Here is a 25,281-nt window from a genome sequence, read left to right as displayed (position 1 = left end):
TCAGCCTTCCTAGTGCTGGGATTAAAGGCATGTGTGCCTCCCAAGTACTGGGAGCAAAGGCATGAGATCCCAAATGCTGGGAGCAGAGATGTGTGACACCACTGCCTGGCCTCTACGCTTAACTAGTGGCTGGCTTTGCCCTCTGATCTTCAGGCAAGCTTTATTTGTTAGATCATACACAAAATATCACCACATTTCCCCTTTTTGTCTAAAATAAAAAAGGTTATAACTAATATAAGAAAAACTATATACAATAAGTACAATAACTATATACAATATATACAGGCAATAATTACATCAATAATGTCTAGTCCATTAACACTTGACAAATTCAGAGAAAATACTCCATTATTTATCCTATCTTGGTGAGTCCAAAGTGTTGTACCTAATTCGCTTTCTATCCTATCTTGTAACTGAAAATTATCTTTTGATGTCTCTCAAACTTAAACACTTTACACCTCTTTAGTGAGTTTCTTTTCTGAATTTGTTAACAAGGAAAACTATAACTATCTAGTCTTTAACTCCCTCAGAGACTCAAGAAGGAAATAATATTACCTAAGTAAGCAGGAAGTTCAAGCAAGCAACTTTCAGAAATTGTGAGAAATGACAGAAACAGTTGGCTGCCTGCATAGTCACCCAAGGTTCCTTTGCAACATTGGGACATCCATCTTCAGCCTACAGGCCTAGCATACCTGACAGACTTATCTGTGAAGCAAAATTTTCTGAATGGCTTTCCTACCTTATCTTAGCAAAGTTTAGTAGCCCTTTCTTTTGTGTCCTGCTTGTCCAATTTGGACAGCACATTGTCGGCAGTCAAGGCAAGGGCATTTTCTTGCCCAGTGGCTAACTTTTACCACAAAGAAAGTAAACTCCATATGGAGTTTTCTTCAATGCCCATCATCTTCTCTGAAGTAGATTGGTGCTGCCAGAGCAGACATGTCTCATTGTCATAAAAAGAAGAACCTATGATATTAAAACATCTTAAATGCCATATTTTGTAGATCTATGAAGTGTTTGAAGATGACCTGTCTATCTAAAATACATCTCTGTTTGACTTTTAAAACATACCTAACATGGCTACAAGTTTGATTGTAATGACTAACTACTAACTCTTCAGGCAAGCTTTATTTGTTAGATCATACACAAAATATCACCACATATTCCAGGGATTGAACTCAGCTCATTAGGCTTAGAGGCAAAGACCTTTACCCACTGAGACATCCCACCAGTCTTCATTACCATTCTTGTTATTACCATATGCTCAAATGGAATGTCAAAGGCTAAAAATTCTATTGTGTTTCTCAAGATCTCTCCTTTCAACAATAGGCCAAATCTATACATTTTTTTTTTTTTGGAAATGTAGAAATCGTACCAATTCGTGTTATCAACTTGATCATCCTATAAACAGCATGAGCACATTAATTTCTAAATTGAATTTTTGGTTTTAAAAACAAAATAAACGTATTGTCCTGAATGAAAAAGAAATGATAAAGAATATATAATTATTTGGCAGCTGCTTGCCCTGAGGTCATCAATGTATATCTACAGTACGTTCAACATATAATTAGGATGGTAGGAAAACATGGAGTTATCATATAAATGTAAGTATGTCAAAGCTTCAAGGGCCATTTAAGAATGTATCCTTAACAGCTTGGTTGAAAAATGATATGCTTATTTCAAGAAATCTATATTTCTCAGCATAAAGTGTTCCTTTAAGACATTCTAATGTCAAAATAGCATCATGCAGGTGTTTACAACTTAATCACAGCAAAGTCTATTCATAAAGAGTTTAATCACATGCTCAGCGATGATACGATCTTTGAAATTGGACACAATTTCAGATATCAGATCTGATTCTTGATTTTGGAAAAACACTTGGAAAATGGCTGGGAATGTTCTTCAGTGGAAATAGGAAAGGTGGCATGCAAATGCTTAAGAGTCATTTAAGGATATTGAAAGATAATTTTTAATCACATGATTGGATGAATTGAGACAGAAAATTCTACCTTGTAGGTATAAAAATGGGATAGTTGAATCATTCTCAGAAAGTTCAGAAGTAGTTCTGTACCAAAGTAGAGAAATGAGTTAGACAGTTTCTTTATTTTGATTTGCAGCTCTGTAAAACGTTTAGGAAACAAAGCCATCTTGATCCATTTGGCAGGAAGCAATGTTTTCCTTCTTGCTTTCTTAAATTACTTTGCAATTCTTTCGTGATTCTATCACGGTTTCTCTAGAATTATATGTATGCGAATATCTTTTCCCCCTATAAGGTTGTAAGCCTCTGAAAGGCAGGTTTCATCTCACTACCCAGATGGTTTCTGTCACCAGAGCCTTGCAAAATATGCTTCAATACATATTGATAAAGATTGGCTAGACCTGGTGTAGATTAACCTCTTACCTCAATTTCTGAAACATCCACCTCCCACTTGCCAGCTGGGCAGCCAGGTCATCAGGAATGTTGGACAGGATATCCATGTCTCCAAATCATGAAATAAACAGTTGCTTGGAGGGCCTTTCTAGAAGAATCCTTTGGACTTTAGAATTCTAATTCTTTCTGAATAAGCAAAATCTGAGCAGTTCTGAAGCTCCTGTCTATACTGGGGAGTAGTCTTGAAATGAGTGCATGTGCACTAAGGATAGGTCACATAGAAAACATGGGTGTAACCTGATCTTGAGAAGAGGCTGATACAGGACACCAAGGAGGAAGACGAGGTGGGCATGGTAGAAGTGATATGTGATTGACGGAAGGCACTCATATTTGAATTTCACACACACACACACACACACACACACACACACACACACACACACACACATCCAAAACACTCTGTTAGTCAAAAAAGACATAAAATAGGAAGTCAGTTTTTGACTACTGCAAAGCAAGCCAGATAAATATAATGTCCTTAGGCAGACAGTAGGGAGGACTGTGACAGAAATTGACATAGGAAAATAAGACTGAATACAGAAACAGAAGGGCTCTTAACCACTGAGCCATCTTTCCAGCCCTTATCTAATGTTCTTTATATTTGTACTGATATACATATATCTCCAGGATAGATAGATAGAGATAGATAGATCGATGTACATAGATACATATACATTGTATGTAGTTATGTGCATGAGTACACACAATTTATATATTTCTCTTTTACATTTCTTAGAACTGTCCCCACAGTCCATCTAAATTCTTATCCTGTTTCTGAAAGAGACACAAAATCCCTCTTGCTCTTGTCTGTACTTTCTTTAAAGGCTGAGACAAAAGTTGCAATTGAGAATGTTTCTCACTGTGCAGGCCTAGGTTGCTGCCTCCTTCTACTTATTTACATTTTCAGGTGCCATCATGTCTTATGAGCAATGCACTTTTTAAGACACCTTCCCTGCTGTGTAAAGTGGTACCTCCTCCATTTGTCCTAAAATAGTCTCTTTTATGCCTTAAGGGGTTCAATTTAGGTTCTCATTTTCTGGAATTTTATTATTAAGTCATTTGCCAAATCCTTTGTGATTTTACTGACTTCAATGATATTCATTTCTCTTTTGATTTGTAAAGTCCCAGCATCCTAAATATTTCTAGTCTACAGTCTTGGATCCTTAGCTCTCTTTTACTGGGTCTTCTTTATATTCACTCAGCATCAGTCACAGTCACAGGGTAGTCTGTATCCAGTCCAAAACCATGCTCATGGACCCAATAAAGAAATATATACTGGAGTGTAGTTCAGTGATAGAGCACTTGCCTAGAATGAACAAGATTCTGAGCTTAATCCCTAGTGTGTGTGTGTGTGTGTGTGTGTGTGTGTGTGTGTGTGAGAGAGAGAGAGAGAGAGAGAGAGAGAGAGAGAGAGAGAGAGAGAGAGAGACTGAAAGAGAGAGAGAAAACAAGTCATGATACAACGCATATTTAGCACACTATTATTTTAAGTAGAGGAATTACACACGCATGTGCGTAGGAGCCTGAGGGATATCTTGGGTATCACATCTCCAAAGCCATCTACCTTGTTTTTCATCACAGGATCTTTCATTAGGACTTGAGACTCACTGATTTAGCTAGCCTGGCTGGCTAATGAGGGCCAGGGTTCTACCTGTCTTCACCTTCCCAGTGCTAGGATTAGAAATGTACACCACTATGCCTGGCTGTTTATGTGGGTGCTAGAGATCAAATTCATGTCCTCATGTTTGCATGTCAAGCACTTTACTTAAGGATCTATCCCCTCAGCTCTGGAACTACTTCAAAACTCACCCCCGATTGTCATAAATTCTTTCAATGTTAGTATGCTTTGTGTGTGTGTGTGTATGTGAAAGGGGGAGATAAAGTGCTAGGAATCAAACTCTGGTCCTTGTCCATGCCAGGCAAACACCCAAATGCATCTTTCAAAATGATGAAACGTAGGCAAACGATACATAGACAAAGTTAAGGAATCACTGGGTCTATAAACATTGACTCTGAACTTGTACGTGCTGAAGGTATTTTCATCACACATCAAAATGTCATGATTGATTCCCCTTTTGTTGCACACGTGACTTGTTTTATTTTTGATAACCATGTCTGAGGAAACGATGCTGGAAGCATCACAACAGGGTTGATTGACAGCTCCCTGTGTGTGTTGTGTCTTCCATAGCAAACAGAATTGACAGCTCATAGGTAAATAGCACAAGTGGATGGATTTGGGCCACACTGTGAATAAAACCAAAGAAGATACTTGCTCTATTTTCAATTTATCAAAATTCAATTAATATGGCAATATGCATGCGTCTTGTGAGAACAGATTCGTAGGCTCAGACAAGATTTTATTTTTAAACTATTATAGAAACTTGACATACAGCCTTTCTATACTGAAATTGCTTCCTAAATATTTTACCATTTCAGGGAAATTTACATTGCACATTTTCTTATCCTACACACGCTGTTTATTTAGCTGGGAGGGATGTAGATAATGAGAGACTTTTCAAGTTGTAGATTTAAATAGAATGCAAAGTCTCTTTTGTAGGCATTGCCTGTGTTGACAGAAGTTTTAAAAAAAAAATCTGTTCATGTTAAAAACAAAAATTCTCCAATTGTATTCCTAGGTACGTATCCAAAAGAATTAAAACCCACCGCTGACACAGATATTTGTTAATATATACCCACATGCACAGCAGGATTATTCACAATATCCAAAAGCTGACAAGAATCTAAATGTCTATCATTCGACCATCAGTCAAACAAAATATACTGCATCTATACATCTATTCAGCCTTTAAAACAGGGAAATTCTGGCATATGCTATGCTGTGGCTGAAGTGTCAGCACACTGTGTTTCCTGTGAGTGAAGTAAGGTGGTCATAAAAGGACAAACACTGCAGGGTTCCGTGTAGAGAAGGTCTCTAGAATTGCCAGATTCATCCAGAAGATAGAAGGATGGTTTCAAGGGACCTGGGGATGTAGTGAGGGAGAAGTCAGTGCTTGACGAGGACAGAGTTTCAATCTGGGAAGGTGAAAAAATTGTGAACCTGCTGGTGGTGACGGTTGCACAGTAAGGAGACGATGCCTTATGCCACTGAACTGTACACTTAGAATGACTAAAATGATAATGTTACATTTTATCATAATAATAACAAAAGATGGAATGGGCTCTGATAATACACTGTAAATGCATAAATCAGTACTGAGTTTTGGCGGGAGAGACTGAAGAACTTGCATTTTAAACCAATTCCCAGATTGATGAGTTATCTATTCCTGCATAACAAATTATGTACTATTTTAGTAGTTTGAGATATTATTTCACAGTGATGTCACCCAATTGCCTATTGTCTATGGTTCTGGCTCAGGGTGGCCCTCAAAGTGACAATCTAGATATGGCTAGAGGCTGTGGCCATAGGAAGTCTTGGTGGGAGGGGTCACTTCTGGGAAAGATATTAGTGGAAATCTCCAGTTTCTTGCTAGTTGCGTCTCTGAGAGCATGAAGCTATCTCAGGATATGACATCCAGGTTCTCCCCAAAAGATCCCTGAAGAGAAAAGAGGAGATGGGAAGCCAAAGTACCCTGGAAGTACGACTTCCACGTTATGCTGTTTTTCAGAGGCAGATCATTGGATCAGCCGATCCTTAGGGGAGGGTTCTACCTTTTTGATGAATGGAATATCAAAAACTGGGGGACAGTTTAGTACTAGTTGTTTTAGTAATAGCACTGGTAAAACACACTAGTTCTTTTGCTGCAATTTCTATAACAAAGTACCATAAACTGAGTGGTTTAAACAACATGATTGTAACCCTTTTTATTCCTTAGTGCTGGATATCCAAGTTCAATGTGCCAGTAAAGGTGATTTCCTTAGAAATTGTGAGAATAAAACCTGCCCCAGGTCCATTTCCTACTTTTGGTAGCATGCACGCGCGCGCATGTGTGTGTGTGTGTGTATGCATGTGTGTGTGTATGTGTGTGTGTGTATCCTTGTATTATAGATGATTTTCTCCTGTGTCTTCGTGTAGTTTTCTTCTGTGCTTCTATCTCTGTGTCCTACTTTCCTCTTATTTTTTATATTTTGTGTATAGGAAAGCTACTGATTTTTTTGTGAGTTAATTTTATATCCAGCTTCTGTGCTGAAAGTGTTTAGCAGGTGTAGGATTTCCTGGTGGAATTTTTCAGGTCACTTATTTATACTATCGTATCATCTACAAATAAAGATACTTTGACTTCTTCCTTTTCAATTTTCATCCTCCTGATCTCCTTCAGTTGTCTTACTGCTCTAGCTACGACTTCGAGTACTGTATGAAATAGGTATGGAGAGAGTGTGCAACCATGTCTTGCTCCTGGTTTTTGTGGAATTGCTTTCAGTTTCTCTACATTTAAGTTGATATTGGCTATTGGCTTGTTCTAAACTTCCTTTATTATATTGAGGTATGTCCCTTGTATTCCTGATCTCTCCATAACTTTTATCATGAAAGGGTGTTGGGTTGTGCCGAAGGCCTTTTCTGCATCTAATGAGATGGTCCTGTGGGTTTTGGCTTTCAGTTTGTTTATATGTGGGTTACATTTATTGATTTATGTACATTGAACCATCCCTGCATCCCTGGGATCAGGCATACTTTATCATGATGGATGATCTTTTTGATGTGTTCTTGGGTTTTTTTGCAAGTATTTTATTGAGTATTTTTGCATCTATGTTCATAAAGGAAATCAATTTGTAATTATCTTTTTTGTTGAGTCTTTATGTGGCGTGGGTATCAGAGTAACTGTGGCCACATAAAATGAATTGGGCAATGTTCCTTCTGTTTCTATTTTGTGGGATAATTTGAGGAGAATTGGCATCAACTCTTCTTTGAAAGTCTGGTAGAATTCTGTGCTAAAACCATCTGGCCCTGGGCTTTTTTTGGTTGCGAGACTTTAATGACTACTTCTATTTCACTAGAGATTATAGGTCTTTTTAAGTTGCTTATCTGATCTTGATTTAACTTCGGTAAGTGGTATGTCTCAAGAATTACCCATTTCTTTTATATTTTCCAATTTGGTGGAGCACAAGTTTTGGAAATACATCCTTATAATTCTCTGAATTTCCCCAGTTTCTGTTATGAATGCTTCTTCAGCTCTCATTTTGTTAATTTGAATTTTCTCTCATCCTTTAATTAATTTGGATAAGGATTTGTCAATATTATTGCTTTTCTCAAACAACCAACTCTTTGTTTCATTGATTCCTTGTATTGCTTTTGTTTGTTGGTGTCTATTTATTGATTTCAGCCCTGAGTTTGTTTTGTTTTTGTTTTTGATTTTTTTGAGACAGGGTTTCTCTCTGTAATTTTGGTGCCTGTCCTGGAACTCACTCTGTAGACCAGGCTGGCCTTGAACTCACAGAGATCCTCCTGGCTCTGCCTCCTGAGTGCTGGGATTAAAGGCGTGTGCCCCTGCTGCTGCTGCTGCTGCTGCTGCTGCTGCTGCTGCTGCTGCCACCGCCGCCGCCGCCCAAGTTTGCTTATTTCTTGCCATCTATTCCTTTTGGATGTAATCTTTCTTTCTTTCTTTTTTTCTAGAGCTTACAGGTGTGCTGTTAAATTACTAGTATGAGACTGCTCCATTTTTTTAAAATATATGTAGGCACTTCATGCTATGAACTTGCCTATTAGAACTTACTTCATCGTGTCCCATAAGTTTGGGTATGTTGTGTATTCATTTTCATCCTATTCTTGAAAGCCTTTAATTTCTGTCTCGACCTATTTTTCATTCAGTCATGAGTCGTTTGGTTTTGATGAGTTTGTAAGCTTTCTGTTGCTTCCGTTGTTGTTGAAATCCAACTTTAATCCATGGTGGTTAGATAGGGTAGGGTGTTATTTCAACTTTCTTCTATCTGTAGAGACTTTCTTTGCATACGAGTACACGGTCAATTCTGAAGAAAGTTCCATGAGGTGCTAAGAAGAAAGTATATTCTTCCGCGTTTTGGTAAAATATTCTGTAAATATGTGAGGCCCATTTGGTTTATAACATCAGTTAGCTCCAGCATTTCTGTTTAGCTTTTGTCTGGATGACCTGTCTATTGGCAAGAGAGAGGGGAGGCCACAGGAGATCTGCTACAGAGCTGGAGATGAGACTACGGGACTGAAGGAACGGAGAGAGAACTAAAAATCTGCAGTTAGCCTACCTGCTTTCCTAGCCAACATCTCTATTTTAGTGAGCTCTAAAGTCTTGCTCTCCAAATGCTAGTCCTGAACCTCTGCCACAGATTAAAGAGATTTTCATTAATGTAAAAAGTAGTAAACAGAAGGGGAAATGGTGACTTTTTCCTCCTTAACAACAAACATTCCATTCAGAGTTTTTCTCTTTTGTTTTCTGAAATTATGCTATTCCTACTTCCCCAGAGCTCTGTTTTGTGGGTGTTTTGCTTGCTTGCATGTATGTATGTATGTCCGTACACCATAGACATGATGCCTTTGAAATACGGAGACAGCGTCAGATGCCCCAGAGCTGGAATTACAGACAGATGTGATCTGCCACATGAGTGCTAGGGACCAAACCCAGGTCCTCTGCAAGAGCATCGAGTGCTCTTAACTGCTGAGCCATCTCCTCAGCCTCTTACTTAGTCACTTTGATCTCATTTTTCTGTTTTAAACTTCTATTGATTCTTTCAACATGTTTGGAAAACATGTACCTGGTAGAAATCACCCTGGGCGTTACAAGTTTCAGAAAGCAAGGTCAATTTACGCCTACACAGCCACTCTGTTCTTACTGGTTTGAAGGCTCAGAGGCAATACTATAGGGAGATCCCTGAAGCTAAGCAGAGCAGTGCTTGTGGGTCAGTCTATGGGTCACACAGCTAAGAGTTAACACAAGAGTGAGTCGGAACCTAGAGTAAGGTTTGTCAGCAGCTGGAGGGAGGTCTTGACATACATCCTGAAAGCTGGCAAGTTCAAGAGGAGAAGAAGGCCTTTCTGGGAAGGCAGGCAGACAAGAAAGCAAGCTTGAAATTCATGCAATGGGAGCAAGGATTGCAGAAGGGCTTGTTTGAGTGTGGGTACCGCCACTATGCTAGAACTGGAAGGCGGGGTGAGGAGGTACCGCTTCCTACTACAACTAGTGACAGGCTGAGAAGCCACGTGCAAGTCAACCAGCGGCCAAAGCCTCGCGCACCCAATCGGCGGCGAGGGGCTGGACTGCAGGACACGCCCCCTAGCTCCCATTGCTAGGGAAGCGCTTCCGCCTGGCGGTCTGCGCCTGCGCAGTCTCTAGGCCCCGCCCCCTGCCCCTCCTGCCAGGGTCTCTCTCTCTCTCTCTCCCAGCCAACATGGCGGCCCCCTGTGTGTCCTGCGGTCGAGCGCTTTCCAGCCGGCTCTCTCACGCGGTTAGGGTTAGCCTCTGCCAGAGACCCGGGTACTGGATACGCTCGGCGGTTGACTGGCAGGCGGGTCCCGGGTCCCAGGTAAGGTCCGGGGAGTTGGAGATGGCGGTCCGTGCGGTGGGGTGATGTGAGCCGGCTCCCCTTCCGGGGCTGCCCGCTGCCCGTGGCGGCCCCCGGCCCTGCGGTGTTGGGTAGAGGTCGGAGGTCACGCGTGGGAGCGCGCGGTTCAGCTGCGGGCAGATCCTCGTCCTGGGCGGTGAGGAGCGTGGCCCGGCGACGCGTTCGGCTGATGGAGCTTAGCGGCTGCCTAGGTGTGGTGATCGGTCCCAGAGGTGAAGGGGAGCCGAATCCTGCTGCGACCCGGAAGACGTCCTGGGGGAAAACCGCTCCGTGGAGGGGACAGAGACTTTCTTTCTTTTTTTTTTTTTTTTTTTTTTTACAAGCGCCTCGTAGGGTGCAATTTCAGCTTTCGTAATTTCCCCGACACTTTGCCTTCTGACATTTGGAGGGCAGGATTTTGTCCAGTTCGCTCGATCCTGAGGGCAGTGTGAGGCTGTGACTTTCCAGCTCGTGGCTCTGTTACCCGCTTATGCGGGTCCACTGCCAGGGTCACTGGAAGAGGGAAGAACGAGTTTAGTGTGGGCTATGATTGTATTTAAGGTGTCTGTGGGGTGTTCCACCGGAGATTTTCAGGACACCCTTCGGTCGGTGTGTTTGTGACACAGGGGGAGACCTAACTGTGAAGTCCTGTTACCCTGTGGACTAACTGAAGCCCAAGAAAAGCGCACCGGGAGGTGGTAGAACCCGACTAGGCAGAGGGACAGGGCCTTCAAGTACAAACAGGCCAGAAAAGAGACCTCCAGAGACTGAGAATGTGCGCCCAAAGAAGTGGGGGGGTTGGGAAACAGAACGTTGTAAATAGAAAGAGCACCAAATATTGGTAGAGAAATACTAGCACCAGATAGTGCAGTGAAGTTCAATACTGGATCTTAAAACTATTTTGCAGAATGACTGGTCATCTTTTTCTGTGTTGTTTGATGTTTTAACATAAGGCAACCAACCTGCCCATTGATCCATTAAACATCGGTTTTTGTTGTTGTTGTTTTTGTAAATTGGAAAATGTGCTGGACATTTTAGTTTCTTCTATACATCTCTTTGGATATATATATATATATATATATATATATATATATATATATATATATATATATATATATATATATATATATATATATATATATATTTTCCCCCAGGCAGGGTTTTTCTGAGTAGCCCTGACTGTCCTAGAACTCTGCTTTGTGGACCAGGCTGGCCTCAAACTCACAAAGATCCGCCTGCCTCTGCTTCCTGAGTGCTGGGAATAAAGGTGTGCACCACCATGACCAACTGTTGAATATTTCTTTATACACATAGTTGCATATGAGAGGAACTGTAGCATACAGAATATTTTTATTGTGATAATGTGTGGGGATGGGGTAGGTGGCTTTCTCTCCCTCTCCTGCATTCTGAACCTAGTGTCTACCCTTCTGTCTTTCTCCATATTCTTATAATTATGTGTAAAAATGCAAATTAAAAAAATAGGCCCTGTTGGGTCACATCCCTTGTACTTTTTTAAATTATAGGGGAAATGCACATAAGATTTTTATTATGTCTAAAACAAGTTCTGATTGCTTGCTACTTTTTTCTGGCTAATGCTGTCAAAGTAAACATCTTGCTCTGGTTCTGTGCTTTCATTTCTGTAGGGAGATTTTCACATGTGAGGTTATTGTTGCAAATGATAGGTACATCTTCAGTTCCAGTATTTCATATCACTGTTCCCAAAGGCTGTGTACAATTCTCCTTTTTATCATTGAGTTATGAGAATGTTCCCTTTTCTACCGTTATTCAGATTTTTAATTTAATAACTTTGCTTGTTAATGTTGTAGGATGGCATTGGTCTTTGCTAATATTTATTTCCCTGTCCACTCTTGAAATGACCCATCCACATCGGTATGCCAAATGTTTACTGAGCACATTTCTTGAACCAGATACTCAAATGTTGACCACTACCTATGAGAATTGATCCTTAGCACTCTCAAGGAATGGTTGTCTTAGGGCTGACCCCCCCCCCAAATTCCTGAATACCACCACAGCGTATATTTTGACACATTAAATCCATCTTAAATAATAACTGAAAAACTTAACTCCTTTAGGTTCTTAATCATTCCATACACACACACACGCACTGTTCTTAATCACTTTTCTATTGCTGAGAAAAGACACATGATCAAGGCAACTTATGAAAGAACACGTTTAATTAGGGCTTGCTTACAGTTTTGGAGGGTTAGTCATGATCATGATGATGGGGAGCATGGAGACAGGCAAGAATGTAGCAGGGTAGTAGCTAAAGCTAGAGCTTTCATCCTAATCCACCAGCAGCAGCAGCAGAGGGCGGGGGGGGGGGGGGGGGGGGGGGGGGGGGGGGGGGGGGGGGGGGGGGGGGGGGGGGGGGGGGGGGGGAGGAGGAGAAGAGATGGGGGAGGGAGATACTGGGTTTGGCATGGGCTTTTGAAACCTGAAAGTCCAGCCCCCAATGTCACACCTCCTCCAACAAGACCACATCTTCTAATCCTCCCCAAAACAGTTCTACCAGCTAGGAACCAAGCATCAAAATATTAGCCTATTGGGGCCATCCTCTTTCAAATGACTTCTCCCTCTTCCCTACACACACGCATGCACGCACACACGTATGTATACATACACGCATAAAGATATTTAGAAACCTTTTTTTGTACAATGCCTGTCTGAAATGTTAATGTTTCTTAATGTTCATATTAAAAAACACTTATCTACTTCTGCATCCAGCATTAATAGCTGTATTTCTCTTGGGGCCCACGTTTTCTAAAACAAAAAAAAAATGTAATGACTTTATGAGCAAATAAAACACTATGCAGCTAACTCCACTCATTTCATATTTGGGTCATGTTCCATTAATTATGGAATCTCTTCAGAGGTCGTAAACAGCTTGAAAGGAGTAGAGGTAATAGAATAATAAAATGCATTTCCTAAAGAGTGTTTTTGCATTTTGTTTACACTGGTAAGTGTGTACTAGGTAGTAATATAAACAGAAATTGTGGGTGACGGTAAGATTTTTAAGAAACACTAATCTAATGAAGAAAAGGAAGCAAGCTTTACTTAGGTGACTCCTGGTTCTCAGTTGGGTCCGTTACTAGCTGACTTCCTCCTCTGTCATTCTTACGGTGTACCCGTTTTATAGTATGCCTCAACACAGTCTCGCATCTCTGAGCTTCCCAAGTTTGGTTAAGGATAACAGTCGTATATGTGAGTGACCAAACTTTTCATAAAGAACACCCTCACATGCTCGGAATCTGTAATGTGCTGTGCGAGATTTACAGAAGGAAATACAGAAGAGCCACAGAAATGTATTTACCTAATTCATTGTAGAGTCAGTGGAGGGTTACAGAGGTGATTATGGGCAGCTTCCCAGGGGATGCGATAATAAAGTGGAAGCTTAGCAGCAATTAGTAAATTTCATGTATATGAATGTGCTTTATACATTACCTATAAATATTACGTAGTTATTATGCTCTAGAAGGATATATTGCTCAAAGGTATTGAAAGGTACAGGAATAATCGTAGTAGATTCTGGCAACAACAAATAATTGATTAGCCACTTAGGGACCGAGTCTGAGATTGGAGTCATCAAACCAAGCACATTAAGGCCACACTTAGTATGCCGATCACTGAAACAGTGTTGTTTTGGGAGAAAGATTTGTTCACTTGTCAGACCACTGGACCCAGGAGAGCAAATTTCAACTCTGCCTCCTTGAGGTCAGAGTGTATAGTATTTAGGAGATAAAAAACATGGTTGACTAGAGTGTAGGAAAGGTGATTGGAGGTGGGCGAAAGTGCCTCTGTGATGGGTGGTCTGTCATATCTAATTGTCTTCCTGGCTCTTCATAGAAAGTAGCTGTATTTTCTTTGTGTTGTGAGAAAATCTGTGACCAAAAGCAAGCTGGGGAGGAACTGACTTGATTGAGGGTAGAAGTTACAGTCCCTCATCAAGGGGAGTTAGGCTGGGAGCTCCATGCAGATACTGAAGACCACAGAGGAACACTGCTTACTGGCTCACTGGTTATGGCTTGCTCACTTTTGCTTACACAACTCAGATCCACCTTTCCCTCACCCCCGACCCCATGGGGGTGGCAGTAGCACCACCCATAACTGGACCTTGCTATATCAATCATTAATCAAGGAAATGCCCCACCGGCCAGTCTAATGAAGGCTGGTCCTCATTGCAGGGTCCCTTTTTCCACGTGGCTGTAGTTTGTGACAAGTTGACAAAAACTATCCAGCACATTGGCCATATTAGCATGAAGTCAAAAGGTCACCTGTTAGCAGACAGAGTTGCTGCTTACAGCAGATGTGAGTTCCTTCCTAATTCTTGAACGGCATCACTAACCTTGTGACCTTAGTGGTGTAATGTACAAACTAGAAAAAGAGCCTGCTTAGCTGGTACTCTCTCAGATCAGTGGTGAAAGCAAGTAACTAAAAGCGGTTGGGGTGAGAGCTAGTTTTCCCTCAGTCTCAGCGTGTCAGAGGGATTGGAAGTTTTGTTAAGTGTCATGTATGCTCTGCTCTTTTAGGGAGTGAAGGGTTTGTTTTGTTATGTTTTGAACTTGTCACAAGTGAACCAAATAGTGTTGGCATTATTGTGAACAGTTGGTAAGTCCCCTTTCATGGAAATATTACCCAGGAATTGAAAAACCCTCTATGATTATAGTTTAATAGAGTGGCATGCTGTTTTAGCTTTTTAAACTCTATAGCTTTTTAAATAAAAGTGATAGAGACATTGCTATTTTGAAAAACATAGCTGCAAAATTTTGGTGAGATACTTTTTTGCTTTTTCTTTTCTACTAAGCATTTTATTAATACCTAAATCTTTAGTTTTCCCTAAACCCAACATGATGTCCTTGCTAATTTGGATGATCTGCCAGAGAAGAATGATCACTGACATTTGATGGCTTAATCCTTATATGTTATGGTTTCATAGTAAATTCATTCCTGTCTCTATGTACAGCATCTCTCATTTTATTTCTCATGAATTCCCAAGGATTGTAACATCCTGTTTTTAACACATTACTATGTTGGTCTAATTTTATAAAAAAAATTACTTTTTATTCAGTGGCCAAAAGTACTTGCAAGATGCATTTTAAAATTGACTTACATTTTATCAGATGGCTCTATTCAGTTTTGTAAATTATTTATCTTTCTTAGATTATTTTTGAATATCAGTATTATTCATACTGTATATTCACAAGTATATATACATCACAAACACACACACATACATATATATATATACATACATACACATATATATATGTTGTCTATCTGTTGTGGTATGTATGCTAAAGGTCAAACTTTGGGCCATATGCATGCTAGTTAGATATTCTGCCCAGTCCTTGAGTGTGTATTTTTAACTGTAGTTTATTAGTAGTGGGAAAGATAGCCTCTTTAGAGAGGTGTTTGTTCCCTTTAAGACGTTGTCCTGTCCTGGATACATTTTAGTGCATTCCTTCATTGCCCTAATTACTAAAGTACCTCTACATTAAAACTGATGTTTTCTTTATGCATCCATTTATAAATTTATTTTAAGAAAGCTTGGTGATTGATCCATACCTCCTCATCTTGTTCCCTCCCTCTCTTCCTCCCTTTCCCTTCGACCCATTCTATCCTCCAGGGGTGGCTAATGTTAAGCAGACATTCTGTTGTGTGACTTGTACTTGAATAGTAAGTACATCTCTAACAGAATTAGGCCGTTTCTCTGCTTTAAGTATAGCTTCCCTACCACCACTGTAGCTCAAGTGAGTAATGGTTTTGAGATAGCATCACTTAGGCTCACTATAGTCATATTTCCCTGATGGTTGCACCCATAACTTTTTATAGTTATTGGGTTGTTTTAATCATTATTCAGACATGGTCTGTATATTTTATTTGATTGGTAAGTATGCTGAGTGTCTTAATATACGTGATTGTGGAATGAATATGAATGGTGAATTTTTTGTTGACAGTCTAGCAAAATGTCTTACTAAATGCAAGCAGCAGCCATTTCCCCTTCATGGTAACACTTCACGGGGAATCTGGTGTTTGGGTTTTTTGTTTGTTTGTTTTTTTAATATGTTCCCGAAGAACTGTGACCTGGGACACCTGACCTAGCTTCGCCCACCTAGGTAATAATTCTCTCGACATCTTGAACCTAAGAGACAAGATAGTGGTGTCTCAGTTAATCTTAATGACCACATTCTGATTATATTTAACCTGTTGTGGATCATCGGAATTTGTTTTTCCTTGTCAGAGAACTCCTCAGACCTGCCTGATTTTACATATAGTTGTGTAGTCTCTTTTTAATTTTTTTAAGTGGGGCTGAAGAGATGGTTCAGGAGTTAAGAACACTTGCTGCTTTTGCAGAGGACCTGGGTTCAGGTCTCAGCACACACATTGAGTGATCACAGCTGCCCATAACTCCATTTTCAGGAGATCCAGTGCTCTCTCTGGCTGTGGGGACCTGCATGCATGTGGTGTACAGACAAGCAGGCACACACACTTACACATTTTTTAAAAAAAAGATCCTGGAAAGAGCTATCAAAAGTTACAAAAATAAAATGCTCATTCATATATATTAATTATGCATGATAGGTTTCATTATCACATTTTCATACATGTAACTAGTGACTATTGACTGTTATCTCCCTTGTCATCCTCCATTTATCCCTTCCTCTTCTCAACTAGCAGTCCTTTCACTGCTGTCTTGTTTTATTTTGGTTTTTTGATCCAGGGAGTTTCATAAGGGGTGTTTCCAGGAGCGCGGGCACCTTTTACTTAGTTTAATCAGGGAGCTTTCTTTTACTTATATCCAGAAGCTTCTAACTGATACAACTACACATTTGTTCAAAGAGGTTACTGTAATTCCTCTATGGGAGTCCTTATATAGTTTCTTTCCATTCACATTTCTTTCTAATATGAATTCAGTATTTACCTTTTTAAAAATTCCTCATTATATTTTTCCACCTTTCCTATTCAAAGTAGCAGCTCAGTCTTCTTTGATCCCCTTCTATCCAATTAAACTAAAAAGAAACCGCCTAATACTGCTATAATACCATTAAAGTAACGTTGACACTGGCATTTGGCCAAAGTTGGGACATCATAGCTGTCAGGATGTGTCTGCCTCTTTGGCAGCCAGCTTGATTGAAATTATAGTTGTCTGACCCACTGATTATCTTTAAAAAGAAACAAATTTGTCACGTTGTGTCTATACTACTCTTGAACAAAAGTCTGACGAGAATTCTGGCATCATGGCTCTGCAGTTGGACATGGCACCTGTAGCTGATTCTGTCAGGATTGTTTCATGGTGCAAAGAAATTCTCTGTTTTGTTTTTCATTCAGCCTCACCTTAATGGACTGTACCAATGAGTAGTAGGCTCCATTCAGTATACATGCTTTTATGTGAACTCATGGCTGGAATAATTCAGAATCTTTAAGAAGAAATGTATTCATCGGGCTGTTTCTTGTGGATGTTGTATTTTTATGTCTTTGAGAAAAAAATGTTCCAAATTAGGGACATCTCTAAAAGTCTTTTAAGTGAACAGGGAAAACTTTTGTAAATATATTTAGGCCTCACTTATGTTAAAATTAGGAAAGCTGTCATCTCATGTCACAAACTCCAGAGAATATGATTGACAAGTGAAGAAAGAAATGAAGTGAGGAAACAAACCTTCAAGTCAGTGATCAGCTCTTTCACTTGAGAAGATGCTAAAATGTAGGAACCAAAGAAGCACAGGGAGAGCAGCCCAGATAGATGGAGATCCTGCGATGGCTGTTCATCCAACAGTGGAAGTACAGCAGCAGTCCTTGCCTTCGTGGTTCAGCTCTTCGTGGTCGGCTTCAGTCCCACAGTGCTTGTCTCTCTCTCAATAGTGAGACCACACTTGTAGAGCTTTCTCTGTCCCTGCATATAGTTAGGCTTGTCCATATGATCATGAGTTACTCTTGCTAATCTGCGGTGCTACTATTAGAAGTTAAGTATGTATGGAAATAGTAGATGAGATTTTTGAGCTATCTGTGGTTTCACTTATCCCCTGCAGGCTTGGGATGTTCCTCTCTAGATAAGAAGGGACCAAAAAAATCTTATTTTGACCATAACCATGTCACATCATCAAGGACATTCTTAGAAAGTTTGGGTGAGGGACAGCTCTGTGAGTTGGGCCATGTCAGGCTATGCTTGAGGGAGGCTATTGAGGCATGGAGTTTGAAGACAGACCAGCAGTGAAGCTAAAGTTCAAGAGTGGCTGCAAGAGTAGACCTGATACTGCAGGAAGTGGGAAGGACTGGAAATGAAGGGTTAAGTAAGCACTGCACAGAAGGCAGAGACCAGGAGAATTTGTGTCTGGAGAAAGGATCGTTGCCATGACTGAAGTGCAGAATATTTGGGGGAAAAGTGAGTGGGTATTATCTAATTTCCTAAATAGATAGAAAACAAAAAATGTCAAGATGAATAATGAGGCCAGTGTGAACAGGATATTTTCATTTACTAAAAAGTCAGATTACACACATGTACACACACACACACTCATACACACTCTCTAGTGGCCTAGAGTTTAAATGAAAAGTACAGGCATTGATATTCCAGGGCATTGTAAATAGGAGGTTGACAAGGTTGCATTATGATCCTACCAAATTAAATTCAAGGTAAAGTGATTACCAAGAGTGGCAAACTTTTTAGTGCTGAAAGGTACCATGTGCCTTAGCATGCAGCTCTCTTCAACTCCTCAGCATACAAGTTGATGTGTGGTGATATATTGTGTACCCTAATAAACTTGCCTGAGGAGGAAAAGATGATTGACCAATTATTACAGACACAGAATGGATGGAACTCTGGTTTACACCAGTGTGAATGCTTGCTCGTAGTTTCTCTGTCTACACGTTAAATACTGTATCACTGCCTTCTGAATGGGAAGTATTTGGTCCATCATACCTCCCCTCTTAATCATCACAAAGAATCTCATCTATTTCACAAAGAAAACAGTAGTCATAAGGCATGATTTTACCTCTCTGCCTATGATCCCTTGGCTATAAGCTGTTTCTTTACATGATAGAGTTATATTCATATAACATTAATTAATACCTGTCATTTCCCATACTCCCCGGTGTATGAGCATCATCTGTCAAGCAGCTTTGACTTTGTTAAAAAGATTTATTTTTATTTATGTGCCTGTTTGAGTATGTGCCATGTATGTGGGTACCTGAAGTGGCCAGAGGGAGTGTCAGGTCCACTGGAGCCAGAGTTACAGGGTGTTGTGAGCTGCTTGGTGTGGGTGTTAGGAACTGAGCTCCGGTCCTCTGCGACCTGGACCAGCAGGTCTTTCTTCAGTTACAGGGTCCTGAGAGAGGACGAGGAGATCAAAAGGTGAGGGGATAGGAAAGTTTGGGATCAGGATGTCTTGCATAAGCTATGTCTTATGCCAAGCAAGCTTATTAACAGCTTCTTACATACTATCTTTATGAAAAAAATGAGACAGAGTCAGCAAAAAGCCAGCATACTATGGGACAGAAGTTACTGGGATGCTAACTGAACAATGTTACACAAGGGGAACACAGGATATCTCAAGGACTTCTGAGAGGAGCCCATGGGTCTTGGGACTGATAACCAATAGCCCCTTAGGGTAGGAAGAGTTGAGTTCTCAGGATTTGAAGTCACAGCTCCCCTAAGGCCCTGGCCTCAGGCCATTACTGGCTCAGCCAAGTGTATTCCTGGTTTAGAAAAGGAGCTATGGTTCCTTCTCCATACAGCAGGGTCTCAGGGAAAGCCTAGGATCAGCTTAGACTTCAGCACTCTGGAAAAGCAGCAATTGCTCTTAACTTCTGAACCATCTCTCCAACCCCAGTTTTGGTTTTGTGTGGTTGGTTGTTTGTTTTGAGACAGGTTCTAACTATACAGCTCAGGCTAACTTCAAACTTGGCATCCTCCTGCATATAGGAATTAAAGGTTCCTATGTGTGTTGTCATGCCCAACTTCAAGTAGATTTTAACAGACACATACCTCTATCTCAGATCTCTCCTGTGTATATCCACAGAGCCGTCTGCTTCCTGGAATGTTCATCAGACATCTCACTCTGAGCTTTTCTGCAGTGGGACTGTGGCTTCCCTCCCTGACTGTGCCCTCCTCTAGACTCCTTTACTGCAGAGCATGGACTCGTGTTTACCTGAGGCTCAGATCTGCTGCCTATGATGCTGGCTGCTGGGAAGTGTAGTGGGAGTAAACCGAGAGAGGGTCTTCTGGGTTGGTTTGAATCAGGGGTTCAACTGCATTTGAGAGCACTGTCCTCACCATGGTCAAAACATCTGCTTGTAGTGTGCAGATCCTTTTGGCATTGACACCACTGAAATAATAATCCACTGTATTACTGTACCTTGGGCCCCAAATTCATACGTTTGCCTGGATTTTTAAAGCAGAAAGCATTTTTATTTTAATTGCCTACATAGGTAGCAAGATTCTCCATTGCTGAAATTAGAGCTGGTATCATAAAAACAACCAGCTAAAAGGATATGTAAACTGTTAAACACATTAGATGATAAAACTCCTAGATTGGAAAAATGGCTGCACTAGACTGTGAGCACGGGGATTAAAATAGACTCTTTCTCTAAAACAGGCTGACTCCCATCCCACAGGGGATGCTTTTTGAGTTTACTGAGTGCTCAAAACTACAGCCAGTACTCCCTCTGTATATGTTGTGCTTTTCCTATTATAACATTTCTACAATAAAGTTTGCCCTATGAATTAGGCACAATGAGAGCTTAAACAGCTGTAACTAATAATAAAATACAGCCGTTATAGCGGTATAAGTTAGGTGGATATAGCTCCATCTCAGAATAATTGTATCACATTCATCCTTTATCCTCAAGTAACTGAAACCAGGAAAAGCAAAACAAGAGGAACTTCTGTGAACCTAAGCCACTGGTGGTCTTGTTTTTACTCATTGATAGTAACACTTTGTAAAGCATTGTATTGTGAGAATATAATTGTTGAGTAATTATATTTTTCAAAGATGGAGCTCTGCTTTCCTAGCAAAAATAAACTAAGGTTTTATGCAACTTTAAATTGCTGTTTCTTACCGGTTAAAGAGTGGGTTAAAGTAGTTTTCACCCAGTTAATTCAGAGGCGGTTCAGAATGTAAGTTTTATTGTTAATTGGGTATTGTAATGTTTTGTCTATTCTTTTTCTTTCATTTTTTTGTAAGCAACCTTAGTGGTAAGTTGCTGTAGAATGTTCTGAATTTAAGAGTCTCAGAAAGGAAGGAGAAAAATGTGGGAAGGATGGTCTTTTGTTTGTGAAGGAGATTTTTAATGTACGTGAGACAAGAACTGAAAGTATTACTAAGATTTTGACTTTGAAGTCAGAGTATTATTAGCGGTGTTTAAATTTGCTGGGGCAGCCGTAAAAGGGTTCAGTTCAGGGCTTAAGAGAAGACTAGAACAGTCTGTCTTATTTTTATATTGTCTTTGACACTGTTCATTGAAGGCGAGGTTGATACCTTGGAAGGAAGTTCCTCGTGTGGCATAGAAGGACCACCACTAACAGCAAGTGTGATGACTATTGCCTCCAGAAAGACGAGAAAGCCTTCCTTGTAGTTAGCATGTTGAGCCAAGTTGACTAGAAATCTCAGTTGGAGTGAAATGACTTCCTTATACTGTCATTTTCTTTATTATATCAGTTTGGTATAATATAGATAAGATAATATATATGTGATATAAGGTACATATGAGGGGGAGAATAAAGTCCTAAGCCAAACCTACACTTTTGTATTTCTCCTTCAAACAGGGGGAGTGCCCACAAGACCGTGATACCACCCCCAACCCTCTTGTCTGCTTGATTCATGTATTTGCCTGTTTGTTTGTTTGAGAGGTCTGTTTATGTATCCCTAGCTGTTTGGAAACTTGATATGTAGACCAGGCTGACCTCACTCACAGATACTACCATCATTACCACCATAACTCCCAAGCACCTCTGCCTCCTGAGTACCAATTAAAGGCATGCTGCCTGGTTTTTGTATGTTTGTTTTGTTTTGTTTTTCAAAACAGGGTTTCTCTGTGTAACCACCCTAGCTATTCTGGAACTCACTCTGTAGACCAGGCTGGCCTCGAACTCACAGAGATCCGCCTGCCTCTGCCTCCCGAGTGCTGGGATTAAAGGCGTGTGCCAGCACTGCCGGCATGTTTGTTTCTTTGAAGTGGTGCTTTTCTCTTTATTTCTTACACATCCAGTATGACAGCTCACTGTCATGGACCAAACAGTACCAAATGTGGTGGTCACAGTCAAGAGGCGCAGATACTGCTCATTTTGGCTCTAATGAGTTGAGATGCTCTTGAATCAATGTACTTGTAAGCTTTTGCGCAGAGATGATTAGGTCTAGAACCTTGGTTGGGAGACCTTTTTTCTTTGTTTCTGAATGCCTGTTGACTGAGGATGTTTTATTTAGAGACAGTGACCTGCTAAGTATATCACTGTTTAATTTAAAAAACTTTCTTTTCTTTCCATACCCTTAGCTATTAAAGCTAATACATACTACAGTTGTAACATCAAAGAAAAATGTCCAAGCCTCAAGACAGGTATCGTACACAGAGGATTTTATTAAAAAGCAGATTGAAGACTTCAACATAGGGAAGAGGCACTTAGCCAACATGATGGGAGAAGATCCAGAAACTTTTACCGAAGAGGATGTTGACGTGAGTACAGTTAACTCTGATCGGAGAGTGTTTCTGCAGAGCTGTGGCTGTGGGCGACACTGTCCTTGGCATAAACTCTTTGGCTCTGTAAAGTTTACATCAGGTTATTGGAACAAGGGAAGAGGCATCTGCTGTAGTAAGGTGGAACATACCTTTTCTTTGTCTTCCTTTCTGAGACTTCACATTATTTGAGTAATTTTTAAAATGACTTCAGCTTTGGCTTATTTCCTATTTGTTTTCATTATCTCTCTTCCCCGTGCCCTTCTCCTTGGCTAGAGTTTTTTGTTTTGTTTTTAATACTTGGAGCCATGATTTCAAAGAGACATGCCACTGTATTTGAAGCCTCACAGAGTTTGGTAAGTTTCAGGTCTTATTAGAAGTCAGTGGTTTTCTCGATTTTGGTTCAAGGTCATAGAAGCCACTGAGAGTTTGGGAATGTTTTGTTGTGCAGTTTGATGATGACGTGTGTGATAATAGAAGTAGAGTCAAGGAAAATCCCTTAAGTAAGTCTTGGTCAACGTGGTTTTTCAGTTTTCAGAGTGAGGGTATGTTCTACGTATCGACGTCCTGCCTGCATGTTTATGTGCTTCCCATGTGCACGTATGTTCTTCGTATTGACGTCCTGCCTGCATGTTTATGTGCTTCCCATGTGCACGTATGTTCTACGTATCGACGTCCTGCCTGCATGTTTATGTGCTTCCCATGTGCACGTATGTTCTTCGTATCGACGTCCTGCCTGCATGTTTATGTGCTTCCCATGTGCACGTATGTTCTACGTATCGACGTCCTGCCTGCATGTTTATGTGCTTCCCATGTGCACGATGGGAGCCTACAGACTTTATTAAAGGGCATCAGACCCTCTAGAACTGTAGTGTGTAGGCGTCTCTCTAGCCCCTGAATTTTTTTTTTTTTTGAGAATTTTGTACATGAGTACTTTATTAACATCATTTCTACCCTTCCCTCTCTCCCTCCCAAGTCCTTGGATGTCCCCCACTCCCTTTCAAATTCATTACTTTTTTATTGTTACACACACGAGGGAGGGGGGTTGTACACATATATATGTGCGTGCACGCACGTATACACACACACTCTACCTACTGGGTCCATTTAGTGATGCTTTTGTGCACTTGTGTTTAGGACTGACCATTTGGGATTGAATAACCTATCAGGGACTTGTCCCTGGAAAAAACTGACCTGTCTGTCTGTCTGTCTCCCCTCTGTGCTCTCCCCTCCCCATCCCCAGCAGCCACTGATTGCTTATAGGGATGGGCCTTGCCCCATTCACATTGGCATATTGACTGGTAGTATGGTTAGGCAATTTAGTTTAGCAGTAATATTGTAGAGATTTCATGGGTGCAGTTTCCCTGTCCTGTCATGAAGATACTATCTTACTTTAGGGGCCCTGGTCCTCTGGCTTCAGTCTTTCCACTCTCTCACTCTTCTCTGAGGGGTAAGTGCTGGGGTTGTATTATAATTGTATCAGTTGGGGTTGTTTACCCCTTGGCAGCTTATTTTCTACATTTTAACCAGTTCTGGATTTCTGTAATGGTCTCGTATCTGCTGCAAAAAAGCTTCTTTGAGGAGAGGTGAGAGGTACACTCATCAGACTGGGCTGGTACATAGACTGGGAGACCCCAGGCAGCCGTGGAGAGTGGGGACGCCTGGGTGGGGAACACTTTTAGTTTTGCAAGACACTCCAAAGAGGGTAGCAGGGCAATTCAACAACTCTAAAACTGGATCTTATTTTTTAAAAGCAAAATCTAATTTTGTGTTATATTTTAACTGAAAAGTAACATTTCTGCTTATTTTTGTGTTTTGTAATTTAATTTTCTAAACAATGTGAATATAGTCTGAGAAATTTATCATTAGGTAATTTTGTCATTTTCATAGTACCTTTACACAAACTAAGAAGGTTATGATACTAGCCAATGTAATTTATTGGACCACCTTCATGTATTGTTTTTGCTGTTGACTGAAGCATTATTCAGCATATGACTAAATACAGTTACCATGGGGGGTTGGTTCTAAATCCCGACTGATACCAAGATCTCACGTAAAATGGCTATGTATTTTTATATAGATTGTACATCTTTCCCAAATGCTTTAAGTTAATCTCTAGGTCACTTACCAACTTTATATAACATAAAAGTCATTTACATATTTATTATGATGCATTGAAAGAATAATGAAGGGGGAAAGAGTATGCAATTTAAATATAGACATGATTTCTTTAGAATGGTAGTTGAATCCCTAAAATGCAGAGAATTGGCTGGATTACTATTTTTAATTTTTATAAATTTTACATTTTAGTTTAATTCCTTTTTTAAAAATGTCTTTAGTGTTTTTAAATGATATAGACGTACCTCATAAAGCCCCAGACCTGCATTTTTGATTCAGTTAAAAGAATGTCTTCTTTTGTTTGAGGTAGGGTCTCGTATTTCAGGCTGGCCTCACATTCACCCTGTAGCCAAGGATGACATTAAACTTGTGCTCATCCTTCCTCTCCTTTCAAGCCTGGGATTACAAGCACACACCATGTGAGGAGGCAAGCATTCTAACCAAGAGAGCTACATCCCAGCCCAGAAGGATACGTTATTGCCCTTGTAGGGAAAGGTGATTCAGTATAGGGACCTTATAACTATTGTTCTGTGGTTCTATCTTACGATAACCTAGGAAGCATCTGAGAAATGAAGTGTTGGCACTTG

The 25,281-nt window shown here is 40.4% G+C and overlaps 1 protein-coding gene across 2 annotated transcripts in view; it reads left to right on the top strand.

The window, feature by feature from the left end:
• The first annotated feature begins 9,690 nt into the window (after window positions 1–9,690).
• The window catches only part of Mrps9 (mitochondrial ribosomal protein S9), a 52,943-nt gene continuing 37,352 nt past the window's right edge, over window positions 9,691–25,281 (top strand). The window contains exons 1-2 of one of the 2 annotated variants that reach the window (XM_052744997.1): window positions 9,692–9,874; window positions 22,397–22,576. In XM_052744997.1, coding sequence (XP_052600957.1) covers window positions 9,740–9,874; window positions 22,397–22,576 — 315 coding nt within the window. In that variant the 5' untranslated portion in view covers window positions 9,692–9,739. Of the gene's footprint in view, window positions 9,875–22,396; window positions 22,577–25,281 lie in introns of both variants that reach the window. The other variant, XM_052744998.1, reaches the window with a different exon arrangement.

Source organism: Peromyscus californicus, unplaced genomic scaffold (genome assembly GCF_007827085.1).
Source record: "Peromyscus californicus insignis strain IS unplaced genomic scaffold, ASM782708v3 Scaffold_19__1_contigs__length_69161282, whole genome shotgun sequence".
Taxonomy (NCBI): Eukaryota; Metazoa; Chordata; class Mammalia; order Rodentia; family Cricetidae; genus Peromyscus; species Peromyscus californicus.
This window is presented reverse-complemented; position numbering and strand designations above follow the sequence as displayed.